This window comes from Mustela putorius, unplaced genomic scaffold, assembly GCF_011764305.1.
Source record: "Mustela putorius furo isolate JIRA1106 unplaced genomic scaffold, ASM1176430v1.1 tig00003867_pilon_pilon_pilon, whole genome shotgun sequence".
Taxonomy (NCBI): domain Eukaryota; kingdom Metazoa; phylum Chordata; class Mammalia; order Carnivora; family Mustelidae; genus Mustela; species Mustela putorius.
The window spans coordinates 16,705,272-16,722,347 of NW_025422019.1; the positions used below are offsets into that span (position 1 = coordinate 16,705,272).

At 41.3% G+C, this 17,076-nt stretch overlaps 1 protein-coding gene across 2 annotated transcripts in view; it reads right to left on the reverse strand.

The window, feature by feature from the left end:
- MAP3K19 (mitogen-activated protein kinase kinase kinase 19) overlaps positions 1-17,076 on the reverse strand; it is a 66,187-nt gene that overhangs the window by 2,131 nt on the left and 46,980 nt on the right. The window contains exons 10-13 of one of the 2 annotated variants that reach the window (XM_004774266.3): positions 14,461-14,504; positions 9,287-11,734; positions 6,723-6,872; positions 4,947-5,644 (exon numbers count right to left, since the gene is read on the reverse strand). In XM_004774266.3, coding sequence (XP_004774323.2) covers positions 4,947-5,644; positions 6,723-6,872; positions 9,287-11,734; positions 14,461-14,504 — 3,340 coding nt within the window. The remainder of the gene's footprint in view (positions 1-4,946; positions 5,645-6,722; positions 6,873-9,286; positions 11,735-14,460; positions 14,505-17,076) is intronic. The other variant, XM_004774267.3, reaches the window with a different exon arrangement.

Below are 17,076 nucleotides of genomic sequence, written 5' to 3' on the forward strand. Positions count from 1 at the left end.
TATTATGATTAAAAACTGGGCGTTGCTTTCTAGTTGTACTTCTTTGTTCCGTTTGAGGTGTAATTTATACACAGGAAAAGCCACACTTTCAGATGTACAGTTTAAAGCACTTTTAACTAGCATTAAATTTACTTCTAAAATTTAGAGGCATTGGAATCCAGAATTGAAAAGCCTGTAAGAGGGTGCCTGGCTCAGTTGGTTAAGCGCCCAACTCTTAATTTTGGCTCAGGTTATGTTCTCAGGGTCATGAGATGGAGCCCTGTGTTGGGCTCTGCGCTGAATGGGAAGTCTGGTTGAGATTCTCTCTCTCTTTCCGCCCCTCACCCCACCCCCAAATAAATAAAATCTAAAATCTTTTTTTTTAAGCCTTTAAGAAGTAAACATTTAGGGATGCCTCAGTAGTTCGGTCGGTTAAGCATCCGCCTTCACTCGGGTCATGTCCTTGGGTCCTGGGACCAAGCCCCGAGCTGGGCTCCCTGCCGGCATTTCCCTTGTCCTCTGCCCCTCCCCCGCTTGTGCTCATGCTCACTCTCTCTTTCTCTCTCTTTCTCAAATAAGTAAATAAAAACTTATAAAACAAACAAGGAGACATTTTGGTGATTAATTGAAATAATCCCATTTGGGGCACTCAGGTGAGCATAAAGCAACGGGAGACATATATTTAGTCCTATTTTGGTTTAGGTTATTTTTCCTCAAATTAAACTTTTCCCAATAAATTAGTCAATGAAGCAGTGAACCAGTTGATAGTTACCTGCAATGACCTATTCCAGAGACATTATTTTGGCTAAAGTGGCCATCTTTTGATAATGTGGGTACCAGGGAGCAGGGCAGGTGTTGGGGGACAGTTGCAGGGGATAACTACCAAGAATAGCCCAGGTGGAAAGGATCATAAAAATAAAGGGACCATAAATTATTTTGAAACAAAGCCTCCCCTTCTGGAGGCCCTTTCTCCTGTCTTCAAAATACACAGAAATCTCTCCTCTCCAAAAATCCTTTCCTTAATATAGCCAAACCTAGTGACTTTTTTTTCAATGTGCATTATGCCAAATCCTTACCTTTTGGCCCATTCCTCTCTATAGAAATTCCCCTCGTATAATTAACCATAATCTTCTCATTGCCAAATGTGATGAGTTCATCCTACTTCTCATCTCGGCAGTAGCATTTGAAGCATTCGCTACCCCCTCCTTTCAAAACAATCTCTTCATAGACTTGGAAGAAACTTTTCTTGGTTCTTTTCCCACCTTGGGACAACTCTCCTCCCTTCTTCCCTCCTTTCCTTTGCCATGTGCTAGACTTGATGCTATGTCTATTATTACTTCTCCTCTGAGCATTTTCAAAAACATTTTCCTCAACCCTCTTAAGCTGTTCACAGCTATAGCCACCAAACTTCGGATTTCTTTTTTTTTTTTTCTTTTTTTTTTTTCCCAAACTTCTGATTTCTAAAGATGTTCCTCCAATCTCATTTGCTTTCCTGAGCTCCAATCCCATAGCTTTGAAAGTTTCCTTAAATGGTGGGCCCCCTCTGCTTGACTTTTTTCACTCAGCATAATCTCCTCTAGTCCCATCCATTCTGATACAAAAAGTTGGGTATTCATCCTTTCTGATGGAGAGATAATACTCCATTGTATATATGGACTATTTCTTCTTTATCCATTTGTCTGTTGAAGGACATCTTGGTTCTTTCCACAGTTTGGCAGCTGTGGCCATTGCTGCTATGAACACTGGGGTACAGACGGCCCTTCTTTTCACTACATCTGTATCTTTGGGGTAAATACCCAGTAGTGCAATTGCAGGGTCATAGGGTAGTTCTATTTTTAGTTTCTTAAGGAATCTCTACACTGCTTTCCAAAGTGGCTGCATTCCCACCAACAGTGTAAGAGGGTTCCCCTTTTACCACTTCCTCTCCAACACTTGCTGTTTACTGTATTGTTGATTTTGGCCATTCTAACTGGTGTAAGGTGGTGTCTCAATGTGGTTTTGATTTGAATCTCCCTGATGGCTAAAGATGATGAACATTTTTTCATGTGTCTGTTAGCCATTTGTATGTCTTCTTTGGAGAAATGTCTGTACATGTCTTCTGCCATTTTTTGACGTGATTATCTGTTTTGTGTGTGTTGAGTTTGAGGAGTTCTTGGATATCAGCCCTTTGGCTGTAGTGACATTTGCGAATATCTTCTCCCATTCCGTGGGTTGCCTCTTTGTTTTGTTGACTGTTTCCTTTGCTGTGCAGAAACTTTTAATCTTGATGAAGTTCCAAAAGTTCATTTTCACTTTTGTTTGCTTTGCTTTGCTTTTGTTTGCTTTGGGGACATGTCTTGAAAGAAGCTTCTGTGGGCAGTGTTGAAGAGGTTACTGCCTCTATGTTCTCCTCTATGATTTTGATAGATTCCTGCCTCACGTTGAGGTCTTTGGAATCAATTATCATATGGTTTCACTTACTTATGGAGCATAAATGATAACACAGAGGACATTGGGAGATGGAAAGGAGAAGTGACTTGGGGGAAACGGGAGGGGGAGACAAATCATGAGAGACTGTGGACTCTGAGAAACAAACTGAGGGTTTTGGAGGGGAAGGGGTGGGGGGTTGGGTGGGCCTTGTGGTGGGTATTAAGGAGGGCACATATTGCATGGAGCACTGGGTGTGGTGCATAAACAATGAATTTTGAAACAAACAAAAAAAGTTTTAAAAAGTAAATTTTAAAAAGAAAGTAAGGGAAAAAATTTTTTTTAAATTTTAAATGGTGGGCCTTCTTCAATTCCCTCCCTTGCTCCTCTTTCAAAACTTTTTATTATTTCTTCCATTATTCATACTCAAAACCATGCAGTCCTATCATGCCCCCATCACCAAATGCTGATTCACCTTCCCCTGGAATGTTTAGGAACCCTTCTCTTGACAGTCCCACTGCTTCCACCACCATCCAAGTCCAAGCTCTGGATTCTTGCTTGGCCTTCTAGTCCCAACAGCCTCCATTTGAAGCCCTTCGGTGCACTGCCATCCGACTTGCTTTCCCAAAGGCCAGTTTATTTGCGGTATGATCTGCCCCAAATTCTTTGCGGTCCCCTGCTCTTCACTGCCTATTGCATAAAGCTAACTTCCTTTGGCCTGACTTCCCAGAACTTTCTTTTTTTTTTGTCTTTTTTGGTTTTTGTTTTTTTTTTTAAGATTTTATTTATTTATTCTCTCACTTATTTATTCATTTTCTCTTCAGAGAGAGAGAGAGAGCACAGGCAGGGGGACAGGAGAGGGAGAAGCAGGCTCCTCACTGACCAAGGAGCCCAATGCAGAACTCCATTCCAGGACCCTGAGATCATGACCTGAGCTGAAGGCAGATGCTTAACAGACTGAGCCACCCAGGTGCCCCTTCGCAAAATTTTCAAACTGCCCATAGCAGTACCCCCAACTCATACATCCTATTGTTCCCCAAAGTTCATTTCTGTTCTATCCAGTCCTTGTTCCTGGTCAATACCTAGTCATCTGTACTTCTGAATCTTTAGGAGTGCCTCCCACCCAACTTTACTTCTGACTATCCACACCTCCAGGGAATATTGTCATAAGGCAAGACTCTAGAGTTCTTAGGATCTTTGCCTTTGAATTTCAAGAGATAATCTTATGCTTGTATATGACACTAATTAGTATATATTAATATTAATATTAATATTCTCCCAAACATTTAATAACTACAGAGCCTTAATTACATGCCCCATACTCTGTAACTCTATTAATTGATCATTAATGGTATGAGTTCTGTATTGCTTAGTTTATGAAGCCATGTTTCAAAAGGAGAGCCATAAAAAAGATTTCACCCTTTCTCTTTAAAGCTGTGTGTGTGTGTGTGTGTGTGTGTGTGTGTTTGAGTAGTGACAGCTTGAAAGAAAATGAAAATAGCATGTAGTTTTTGTGGATTAATAATAGATAATTGTTCAATTCAGAACAAGGCAACCATAGTAGTCTTAAGACTAGCACCCCACCCTACACTTTACCTCTCCCTCACCATACACATACACACATTCTTTACTTAGAGCCATCTCTCTGCTCTTATGTTTTATTCTCTGAATTAAAACTTCATATGCGGGGCACCTGGGTGGCTCAGTTAGTGAAGCATCTGACTCCTGATCTCAGGCTTGTGAGTTCAAGCCCCACACTGGGCTCCACTCTGGGTGTGAAGTCTACTTTAAAAAAAAAAGAAAAAATTTGTATGAGCAGAAATTGCTTGGCTAAGAGAAGTCTGAAAACCACACAAGTGGGTAATCTCTAAGGTCCCTTCTAACAATTTTCCCCCAACATTTTATTCCATAGATACTAGGGAGCATTGGAACAGGAAAAAATAGGCAATCTTCACTACTTTTCTGCTTCCCCACTTATTCCCCACACTTGATGCATGAAATGCTTCAATTAGAGATTTGTATCTTTTGATCAAAAGCTCAAATGTTTCCCCTCACTTTGAATACAAGCATTTCTGGGAGGACCAATACATTAGAGCTGTCGGTCATCAGTCAGTCAATTCATAACAATCCCTCAACATGAATGAATTTCTCACACACTTTCCCTAGAGCCAGTTTTAGGAAGAAGGTAAGAACACTGGTTGCTTAAGAGGAAAGGCATCTCAGGAAAGGGGAACCTATGCACAGTTAATGTCATTGCACCATGCCAAGTCCCTTGGAAGACATCCCACTCCTAAATAAGTAGACCTGTGGCAAAGTTTGCACACCCATTGATTTGCCTGTCCCTGATTAGACATTTAATTGAGACACTTGCTACTTGAACCATTACCCCCCTACCCTGACACAACAAGAAGCACAATCACCCAAGGTGGCTAATCATGATTCCTTTCAGTACAAAATCATTCTCTGCTTGATTTTTATTTTTGTGGGCTATAAACTACAGGGGAAATGTCAGCAATCTTGGACTCTGGGGATTTCTCCTCCTCCTGTGTTTAGTTTCTTACCTGGTTAGGCACACACGCACAAAGTCCGCTGCATTTTCCGAGAAGTGTTCTGGTAATGGAGGCATCAGCCCTCGGTGCGCTCCAATGTAAAACATGGCTGCCATCCTGTCCATGGAAGCCAATGGGGGCTTCCCTGTGGCCATCTCAAACACAGTACAGCCAATGCTCCAGATGTCCGACTTCCTTCCATAGCCGGACTCATTGATGACTTCTGGGGCCATCCAATATGGAGTCCCATGCATGGACTTCAGCATGTCACTGTGGGTGCCATTTAAGCCAGCCCACGCCAAACGCTTGGCACAGCCAAAGTCAATTAGCTTTATTATTCCGGTTGGCATGAGCATGACATTATTTCCTTTGATATCTCGATGCACCACACAGTTCTCATGAAGATAAGCAACACCTTGCAGGATTTGTCTTGTATATTTACAGAACACCATCTCAGGCAATGGCCCAAAACGGTTTATAATACTAGAAATAGAGCCACCAGGGACAAACTCCATGAAAATGCTTACAATGTTCTCTTCCAAGCATGTCCCCAAATAGGCCACAATGTTGACATGCTTCAGTGCTTTGAGCAAATCTACTTCTTCCTGCAGTTTCCGGTATTCTTTTTCAGTAGCTAATTTATCAGAGGTATCCAAAGCCACCTGTTTTACAGCTATCAGCTGTCCTTGGGTAGTAAGACCACAATATACCTAGAAGCAAACCTTATTATTAAATATAAATGATATAACTTGTTCACAAAATGCCTCAGGTGACCATTGTCTTTCCCTTCTCCTCCCAAACCCTTCTCTTTTTCTAAGTCGATACATCCCTACGTAAGAGCAAAGTACTTAAGCAAATTCAATGTTTCAGTGAGGCCAAAATGGGGAGGAGTAGCATGGTGAGTGGATATTACACTGGGTTGGATTGGATAGAATCTTGGCTTCGCCATTCCCCAGCTATGTAACTTTGGGTAAGTTGCATAATCTTTTTGACTTAAGTTTTTCTCATCTATAACACTGAGATAAGAATTCTTACCTCATAGATATCTACATGCCTACATTGGGAAAACTCCTCACCAAATAAGTGAAATGCCTATTTCAGTGCTAAAGCTCTAAGGAAAGAGGGGAACCCAGGTCCTGGGGTAATGTTGCAGTGACCCCTCATGCGTTTTCAGTGGTTTCATGTCTTTCCAGCTTCTCACTGATATGTCCCCAGCTAGAAAATAACCTCTCTCATCTTTGGATCAGTCTTCTTTTTACCAATCTATGTAAACACTATCTAATGTGCTAGGATTTTAGATAGTCTTTCAAAAAATGTAAGGATTTATTTATTTATTTATTTATTTTTAATTTTTTTTTTGCCACTCAACAATGATTCTCCCAACTTCTTGTAACATCTTGAGCTGTCAAGCAATGAGACATCTCTCCCACTGGACTTGGACCCAGGAGAATGAAAGGCTAGAAATACATTGGCCATCACCCCACTACATAGACCCTGAGAATGAGACCCAGTAGGAGAGATACCAGGAGGCCAGACCCTAGTGACATTGTCTGACCCCTGAAATCAGCTATGCCCAGAACCACACCTACTCTTCACCCTTCAGTTACTTAACCCAGTGAACATCCTTTCCCCCAGGCCAGTTTGGGTTGGGTTTCCTATTACTTCCAACTGAAAAAGTTCCATGTAAAAGAGTTTACAGAGTGGGGAGGGCAGAAGAGGATTAGGGAGAAAGGGTGGTCAAGGAGGAGTGGGGATTTGGGGTTTCATCATGTTTCCCACTTAACTTACTGTGCCATAGGCTCCCTTCCCAAGGATCTCTCCCTTTGTCCACAGGATAGATTCTTCATACTTCAAACTATTTTCAGAAAATGTCTTCTTTTCATCTGAGTTGAGAAATTTCTCCTCCTTGTTGTATATTCTGAACCCATTGCTATATCTCTGGGAAAATGAGACAAAAAGAAAAGTCACCATTAATTTCTGAGTCATTGGGATAGAGGGAGGGCAGGAAAGTAGTCTTCCTTTCTTCTAACTTGGGACCAACTAGAGAGGCCAAATATGCACACCCTGACTAGTCACATAGGACACTGCTTGTTAGCTCACCTGCAGTTTCCCCATCCCAAGAGCCTCCAGTCAGGGCAACTGAAGCCTGCCCTTTTTCCCTCTAAGGTTTCCCACTCCTCTGCCTGTCTTTGAATCTCTGCCAAACACAGTGTTAGTGGCTGACTCCATTGCTATAGCAAGCTATGAATAGCTTTTGTCTGTTCTTCAGTTATTTCCACAACACAAACATACACTCAAACACACGCATATATACATAAACCTAAATACATACACACATTTATACACAAATATACACAGAGACACTCTCTCTCCCTTGCGCACAGCCACAATGCATAAATAGAGTGATGATCCATGGTCCTCTAGACCCTTGGTACTCAAAGGAGAATCTGTTAGGAGCTTGTTAGACATGCAGAATCTCGGGCCCCAAGCATACTGAATTAGTGCCTACATTTTAACATGATCTCCAAGTGATTTGCATTCACAATAAACTTAGAGAAGTCTTGCCCTAGAAGTCAGAGAACAAGAATCTCTGCAGAATGTAGACCATGTTTTCCAACTGGTTGATCAGGGCCAAAAATGCTTTGTTTTGATCTCCTCCACAAGTTCTTAAAAACAAACGATAGTGACGCAGACACATGGTGAAGGCTATGAAGAGCAAGACTTTCTTGCAAGCTTACCTTCCTCAGGAATGAAAAGACCATTTGGGTTCCTCCTCCCCCATCCTTTCATGTTTCTACCCAAACTAAACTTGACTGCTTGGGAAGGAAAAGGTTGCAAATAGTCAGTTTTGACTCCATCACTACAGGATGGGGTTACAGGCTGATGATTTTACTAGCTTGATAGCTTTACTTGAATTTAAAATGGTAGAGTTGTGCGGCACCTTCATGGCTCAATCGGTGGAGGCATCGACTCTTGGTTTTGGCTCTTGGTTATGATCTCATGGGTCATGATCTCATCTGTCTTGACATCATGCCCCAAGTCAGACTCCGGGATCAGCAGGGAGTCTGCATGAAGATCTCTCCCATTCCCCCTCCTCCTGCATGCACATGTGTGCACATTCTCTCTCTCTCTGTGTCAGATAAATAAGTGTTAAAAAAAAAAAAAACCTAAAATGGCAGAGTTCTAGACTCATCTCAGACACACAGATGTGCACACTCATATCTCCATTTCCTACCCCAGCCTGGAGGCCTTCCTGAACCACTCTCTCCTCCCAACAGAAATTAAGTTCACCATGAGGACAGAGCTGGCATTTCGGGACAAGGAGTAATCTCACTGTGTAGTGATTAAAGGTATGGGCTGGAATCAGAATGCATGGCTCCGCCACTCACTGACTGTCTTAACATCCTAAGCTTCAGTATTCACATCTGCCAAATGGGGACTTGTTATGTCACAGACCCGTTATGAAGCATATAAAGAAGACAACATAACATATCTCACTCCTACGTGGTAAGTTCTCAGTAAACCCAGCTATGATAAAACTATTTGCCTTGTGTATCCTTTGATCAGCTGACTGCAATGATTGTTCCTAATCCGGATAGAGGGTGATATAGCCCCAGTCAGTGCTCAATAAATACTTCAGGTAAACCTACAGTTTCTGCCTTTACAATCTGAGTAGAACAAGAGGCTCATGTAATTCAGTGAGAATTGAAACAGACAAAACAAAACTCAGTATTCCTCTTCCCCACCCGCACTCCAACACCAAACAAAATTTTTTTTTAATTTTTCAGGATTGTTACTTATTTTCCTTGAGAACAATGGCTAAGTCTTGTATCCCAACATGTCTCTAGTTTTTAGTCGAGTGCCAAAAATACAAGATGCACCAATAATATTTCTGTGTTAAAGTTTTCACATTTCATGTCTTCGTATCTGTTTTGGAATTAGCTGGTAGGCTACTTTAGGGGCTATATGCATTTCTTTCTATTTCACATACCACCCAGAGCAATGTTTTACCCATAATTATCTCTCTGCTATTTGTTGATTGAAAACATCTTCACTGAATAAAATATTGACCTACTTTAAATAAATGGTTTTGCTATATTAATGTGCCCAAAGTGATGCCACAGCAGTGTTGGGCTGGCTGAATTCCAGAAGTAAGGCCGTATAACGAAAACATCTTAGCCTGGCAGTCAGGGGATCTGGATGCCAAACTTGCAACCAAACAGGGGAGACCTTGACAAACTGTTTAGTTGTTCCAGGTTTCCGATTCCTCAATTGAAAATAAGGAGTCTGAACCAGACTGTTTCTGAGGTCTCTTCCTGCCTCAATGGATTACTGATTCTAATTATACCAACCTGTATTTTAACATTTGTTGTCTCTCTGCCCAATTCTGCCGTGGTTTTTCCTCTCCTACCAAAGACAAGATTTAGGTTTTCAGGATCTGTTTCATTTGCCATTATCTGGCAAGAGGTATTCTCTCTCTCATCCAGAGCTAAGAGTTCTGCAGCTAGGCACCCTAATAGTTCATCTGTCAATTCTTCGCTCTTCACAGAATCTAGAATTTCTTGTGAAATTGAATTTGCCTCCTTTAAAGTGTCTTCAAATGTGTGATATGTAACCGACTCATCAGCTAAACTATCTGGATCCAAAGAACGTACCCAATGCTGATATGCTTGGGAAGATGCCCTCTGTTGTTTCTCTTGGAAAGAGAAACTCTTAAGTGTTTCAGACTTATCTAAAACCCTCTCGAACCCTATATCATTAGTTAAAATTTGGTTGGCATTTATTTTACCAAGAGAGGGTGTATTCTGCTTTTCTTGTTGTGCACGCTTGTTGGAACCCTTGTCACTGGGCACTGCCCAGCTATTTTCGGAAAGGACAAGTGGGATCTGGTGATGTAGCTCTTCCAGTTCATGCAGATCTCTGAGGCTTGTAGCAAGTATTTGATTGTTAGAAGTGTCTCCTTCATCGCCAGACTCTTCCATAGAGACTTCTTCAACAGTGGACAAATCTGTAACAGGAAGTTCATTCTGTTCAGGGGCCCGCTTGTGCGGCAGAGCCAAGTTCATGGGCTGAACTTCATCCCTGGAAGAGAGAAAGTCACTTCCCGAAGACTTTACCTGCCACTCTGGATCTGAAATATCATCACCATTTCCAATGCCTTGTAAGTTGGTACCTACGGCCTTGTAACCCTTTTCTTTAGAAATTAAACTTTTGTTCTTTTGTTTAATGTCAAATGAAGCCTTTGAAGGCTTAATATGTGGTCTTTTCTGAGAAAATCTTGTTCTGCCACTGCTGCTCCTCTCACTGTGTGAAGATCGACATTTGCTGGTAATACTTCTCCCATTTGGAGCTGAGGCTATCTCTCGGTAGTATTTGTTCTCATGACGTTCAGCCTCTCTCATGTGACAATAAACAGGAGTCCCAAACATTTCATAGATTCCAGGCCCATTAGCAGTTGAATTGATTTCTTTGAACATGTCACTATACTTAAGATCTAAGTAATTGAGTCTCGGCACTGCTGGTTGAGCAGAGAGGGGAACAGAAGACTTTTTTATTCCTGGATTCTTACAGAGGCAAGGAAAAGACTGCTTTTTGGGTGTTAGAGCCCGGTGACTTGATTGCTTCTTTTCTACCTGTGGCATTTGCCTTTGAAACTTGGGTGACTGCCGAGGTCCGGGGTCAACAAGCCCCAAGGCAGGGAAAACTTGAGTTTTAATGCTGTTTTTATGCATGGTAGGCTTGATGGAACCTTCAATGGAAATCATGAAATTCTGGGGTGTCCTGTTACTGCTCTTGGTCTTTGATTCCAACTTATTTCTGTGGGTTTTCCTCTTATGCCCATCAGTTTCTGGGTGTGCGAGTATGTTGAAGCTATTGTTGTTTTGAGGAGTGCCTTTTCTTTTTGGGAGGCTCGGTTTGGCTCTGGCAGGTTCCCTGGGAGTTCCATGTCCAGGGAAAGTGATGTGGATAAGAGGCACTATTCCATTCATTTCTGGTTTGGTGGCCTCTGCTACTGATACTTTTATGTTTGTCTCCATGCCTCTATGACCTTGAGGGAGCTTCTCAGTGGGGCCATCAGGGACTGCACTGGACAAACTTTTAAGAACAGTATACTCTTCTAAAATATGATTTGGCTCAAGTGCTTCACCTTTATGTACTGAAGCACTTTTGGAATCAGTCTGATCGTTTCTAGTTTCTTTTTCCTGGTTTAGAATTATTTCTGAATGCTGGGATTCTTGGAACTTGATTGGCATGGTACATCCAACTTCACAGCCTTGTTTACAGTTTCTGGCTACTGAACCCTCTTTCTTTCCTGACGAAAGATGTTGAGAATTCTCTTCTGCTTTTCTCATTTCATGACCAATGGAATCAATATCCACCTCCCTATCTGTCGGAAAACTGCTTTGCTTACGATTCTCAAAGGACACCAAAGATTGTCCTTTTCCGAAGTCAAAGGTTGTGATTTTGTCACTTCCTTCATTTTCCTTGGAAATCCTATTCTCCTCCGTCTCCATGTATTGTCTGTGATGGCTAGCCTTCCAAAAGGAGCACATGTTTCTGGACCAAATGGAGCTATCAGAGGACTTAAGAGTCTGATCCACAAACACCTTAAATGGAGTTTCCTGCTGCTTGTGTAATGGTCTAAACTCCTCAGATCGACTTCCAGGCTCTGAGAGCTTAGGTACGAAGGATATAAAGTTCAGAATATTTCTTTCTCTCTCCTTTTGATCCTTGTGATTTGGGGGGATTGTATGAAGACCAGGTTTCATGGACAAAAGTGACAACTGTGGCAGAGGGAACTAAAAGGAAAGAGAAAAAGGTTAATGAACACAGAAATGTACATGATATCGTATTAAGTGGTTTAAGTAATCCAGAGGGATTCTTTTTTTTTTAATTCAATTAGCCAACACATAGTACATCATTAGTTTCAGATGTAGTGTTCAGCAACTCATCAGTTGCATAAAACACCCATTACTCATCACATCACATGTCCTCCTCAATGTCCATCACCCAGTTACCCCATCTCCCCATCCATTCCAGATAGATTCTAAGATTCTCTTTAGGTAGCCCTTTACAAGGCTATCTTAGAGATTCCAATTTTATTTTTCTATTTTTTTAAAGATGTTATTTATTTATTTATTTGTCAGAGACAGAGCACAAGCACGCAGAGTGACAGGCAGAGGGAAAAGCAGGCTCCCTGCTGAGTAAGGAGCCCAATGCGGGGCTTGATCCCAGAACCCCGGGATCATGACCTGCACCAAAGGCAGACACTTAACCAGCTGAGCCACCCAGGTGTCCACTAGGGATCCCAATTTTAAAGACTAAAAGCTCACTTCTGGTATTTCGGGTAAAACAATACTTCTAAAAACCAAGATTGTCGGGGGTCCCTGGCTGGTTCAGTCAGTGGACTAGGTAACTCCTGATCTCGGGGCAGTGAGTTCAAACCCCATGTTGGGTGTACAGATTACTTAAAAGTAAAATCTTTTAAAATATAAATAAATAAAAAATAAAAACCAAGATTAGCATAGCTATAAAGATTCAAGTTTATGTATTTATAATAAAATAAAGGCCCTGTAATGTAAACATTAAAATTTTTAAAAATATCTTTCTTTTAGGGTGAGAGAGAGTGTGTGTGAGAGTGGAAAGAGACAGAGAGAGAGGGAGAGAAATAGACTTCCACTGACTGTGGAGCCCGAGGTACAGCTTGAGCCCAGGAGCCTGAGATCATGACCTGAGCAGAAATCAAGAGTCCAACGCTTAACCAACTGAGCCACTCAGGTGCCCATGTTAATATTAAAATTTTAAGACGAGAAATTTTATTTCTCTTCTCTTTTCCTTTTCATTTCCATAGAAACGATCTCTAAGATTTTTTAAAATACCCACTTAGCTTAAAATTTCCGTTACAGAGGCACCTGGGTGTGGGCTCTACATTGGGCAAGGAGCCTGCTAGGGATTCTCTGTCTCCCTCTCTCTCTGCTCCTGCCTGCCTCTGCTTATGCTCTTTCTCTTAAAAATAAATAAATAAATAAATAAATAAATAAATAAATAAATAAATAAATCTATTACAGTTACTTTAACAATGATTATTAGGTTATAGACTAACTCAGAATTTGTATCTGGAGCACAACTACTCCTTAATATTTTGATGAATTGTTTTGTTGAGCAGGGCTTAGAAAGATGCCACACTATACACTTGAAATCTAGCAACCGTGAATAGTTTTTACTTCTTTGCCCTCTCAACTGTTTTCAAAAAAAGTTAGTTTTTACTATCGGCAACCTCTAGAGGTCAGTGTAACCCAATATATAAAATTAAGCTTTATGGTTATTGAGTTATAAAATGATTTTCCACCGTGATTCTTCCCAGATTTGGTACCTAACTATACTAGAATACTTATAGGCAGGGATCATGCATGACAATCGAGAGCTATATGTTTAATTGTCATTGTATTGCTACCTGTTTGTAAGAAGAAAGGAAAAGGAAGCTGACACTAGAGACCTATTAATTAGAAGTAGTGAAAAGCGGTGAGATTCCCCACTTCTATTGTCCAGATGATTTTCTTCAGTAGCTTAAACATAATGTCAGAAATAAAGACAGGGGTGTCTCAATGGCTCAGTGGGTTAAGCCTCTGCCTTCGGCTTGGGTCATGGTCCCAGTGTCCCGAGATCAAGCCCCAAATCAGGCTCTCTGCTCAGCAGGGGGCCTGATTTTCCCTCCCTCCTCCTCTTCCTGCCTCTCTGCCTACTTGTGATCTCTCTCTGTCAAATAAGTAAGTAAAATCTTTAAAAATAAATTAATTAATTAAATAAAGACAGATTCTGCAAGGGCTTAAACATCTCCCTAGTAGTAGCTTTTATTCGTTTTTAAGGCCAATAAATTTCTTTTTACAATACTGAGCAGGACCTATGCGCTTTCTTTCTTCTTCTTTTTTTTTTTTAATAGATTTTATTTATTTATTTGACAGAGAGAGAAAGAGCACAAGTAGGCAGAGAAGCAGGCATAGAGAGAGCGGGAAGCGGGCTCCCTGCTAAACAGAGAGCCTGATGTGGGGGCTCGATCCCAGGACCCAGAGATCATGACCTGAGCAGAAGGCGAAAGCTTAACCCACTGAGCCACCCAGGTGCCCCACTATGCGCTTTCTTATAGGCTCATGGGATAGAAAAGAGGCCGGCAGTTGAGAGGTTTTCAAGAATCTTTCCAAAAACTATACTTACAAACTAAATTGGGAAAATCTATCACTGGGGGGAAATTTTACCTAATTTCTAGACATGTTCAAAGAAGGAAAAATATGTCTAAAAGAGTTACTTACCACATTATATAGTGAACAGAAGACACGCCAGAAAAGAAATGTACATGGCAAAGTATAACTGTCCTAGTAGCTATTTGCGACTCTCTAAACTGTGAGCTGTTGTTTTGCAAGCTATAGTTGCTGAGGATTTTAGTTCTGAGTTCTTTGATAGAGTTTGTCTCTAACAAGAGGTTCTTTGGTTTTAAATCTTAAGTCAGAAATGCTAGAACTAATCTTACCTCGATTCTTCTGTTACTGTACTTCATATCAGAAATAGAAAACTCTATAACAAGAAAAAAATAAAATAATTAGATATTCTTAGTAATAGAGAGAACACAGTAGGTTTTAAGCCAGAGTTGGAGATGGAGTGATCTTAGTGATAAGGTTTGAGGAAAAGATAAAATTAAGAACTTTTCAAGTTGTGGGGCGCCTGGGTGACTCAGTTTGTTGAGCAACTGCCAAGTCCTACACCAGGCTCCCTGCTCGGCGGAGAGTCTGCTCTTCCTCTGACCTCTTCACTCTCACACTCTCTCTCAAATAAATAAATAAATAAATAAAAGAACTTTTCAAGTTGTAATCCACACAGAGGTGGGTATAGAATGATTATAGAAAACTTAAGGCTTAGGGGCACGTGGGTGGCTCAGTGGGTTAAGCCTCTGCCTTCGGCTCAGGTCATGATCTCAGGGTCCTGGGATCAAGCCCTGCATCGGGCTCTCTGCTCAGCGGGGAGCCTGTTTCCCCCTCTCCCTCTGCCTTCCTCTCTGCCTAATTGTGATCTCTGTCTGTCAAATAAATAAATAAAATCTTAAAAAAAATACAAAAAAACCCAAAAATACCTTAAGGTTTAAAGAAAAAATGGGGGCCCCTAGCTGGCTTAGTCAGTTAAGCGACAGCCATCGGCTCAGTTCATGATCCCAGAGTCCTGGAACTGAGCCCCGCATTGGGCCCCCTGCTCAATGGGAGGTCTGCTTCTCCCTCTACCCTTCCCCCATCAAATAAATAAAAAAATATCTTTAAAACAAACAAACAAACTTCAGGCTCCACCGCTGAAGGAGGATGCTGTTTTATATATAAGGTTTTCTTATATACAGTTTACCCTTGAACAACATGGGTTTGAACTGCATGCATCCACTTACATGTGAACTTTTTCAATAAATGCAATACAGTACTGTAAATGTATTTTCTTCATGATTTTTTTTTAAAGATTTTATTTATTTATTTGACAGAGAGAAATCGCAAGTAGATGGAGAGGCAGGCAGAGAGAGAGGGAAGCAGGCTCCCTGCTGAGCAGAGAGCCCGATTCGGGACTCAATCCCAGGACCCTGAGATCATGACCTGAGCTGAAGGCAGCGGCTTAACCCACTGAGCCACCCAGGCGCCCTTCTTCATGATTTTTTAAAAAGATTTTATTTATTTATTTGTCAGAGAGAGAGAGTGAGCACTGGCAGATGGAGGCAGAGGGAGAAGCAGGCTCCCTGCCGAGCAAGGAGCCCGATGTGGGACTCGATCCCAGCACACTGGGATCATGACCCGAGCTGAAGGCAGCTCTTAACCAACTGAGCCACCCAGGCGTCCCTCTTTATGATTTTTTAAAAATATTTTATTTATTTATTTATTTGAGAGAGAGCAGAGGGAGGAGTACAGGTGAAGGGCAAGGGAAAAAAATCTCAGGCAGACTCTGTGCTGAATGGAACCTGACATGGGGCTCAGTCCCAAGACCCCGAGATCATGACCTAAGCTGAAACCAAGAGTCAGACCCTCAACTGACTGAGCACTCAGGTACACCTTTATGATTTTTCTCAATGATATTTTCTTTTTTCTAGCTCACTTTATTGTAAGAATACAGTATATAATACACATACAAAATATGTGTTACTTGACTGTTTATGTTATTGATTAGGCTTCCAGTTAATAGTAGGCTATGAGTAGTGAAGTTTCTGGGGAGTCAAAAGTTATACATTGATTTTCTATGTCAGTTTCCCCAGCTCTCACATTGTTCAAGGGTCAACTGTAAATGTATATCATATATATATATATATAATATGCATATTATATACATACACATACATGTTTGTGTTCATATATCTACATTTACATTCACAATTATATTCATAATCATATTTATGTTTATGTTTATATTCTGATAGGAAATACAAGCTTTCTGGGTCAGAGAACGGAGCAATCATTACTCACAAAGTATCATAGCACCAGCTTCCCACACCTCAGTTCCCCACAGGGCAACACAGTGAGCACCAGATGTTTACCTGTGGGGAATCACCACAAAAACAAACCCTGGAATTATGAGACTCAGAGTGATGGGTACTTCGACCCTTCTTTCTCTCCCAAGAAAGAGTGACCTTTACTATGAAATGTAAGCAAATGGAGAAAGGGGGCATGGGCATGTATCTTGGGGTGTGATGATCCTTGAATGTAAGCAAACAGCTCCTGAGGAAATAAAGGTCTGAATCTCTCTGGAGCAGTACACTAACTCTAATTTCCAGGACATGTTTATCATGCAATCATCTTTTAACCTCATTTCCTAGCGCATTTTTTTTTTTAAAGATTTTATTTATGTATTTGACAGACAGAGATCACAAGCAGGCAGAGAGGCAGGCAGAGAGAGAGGAGGAAGCAGGCTCCCCGCTGAGCAAAGAGCCCTATGTGGGGCTTGATCCCAGGACCCTGGGATCACGACCTGAGCGGAAGGCAGAGGCCTTAACCCACTGAGCCACCCAGGCGCCCCCTTAGAGCTTTTTGTTCATAAAACCTGGGCCATACAGAAATGTGAAAACAAATATTCATGTATAATAGGGACAATTGTTTGAACTTAAACATGGGATAGATCATACACGGGA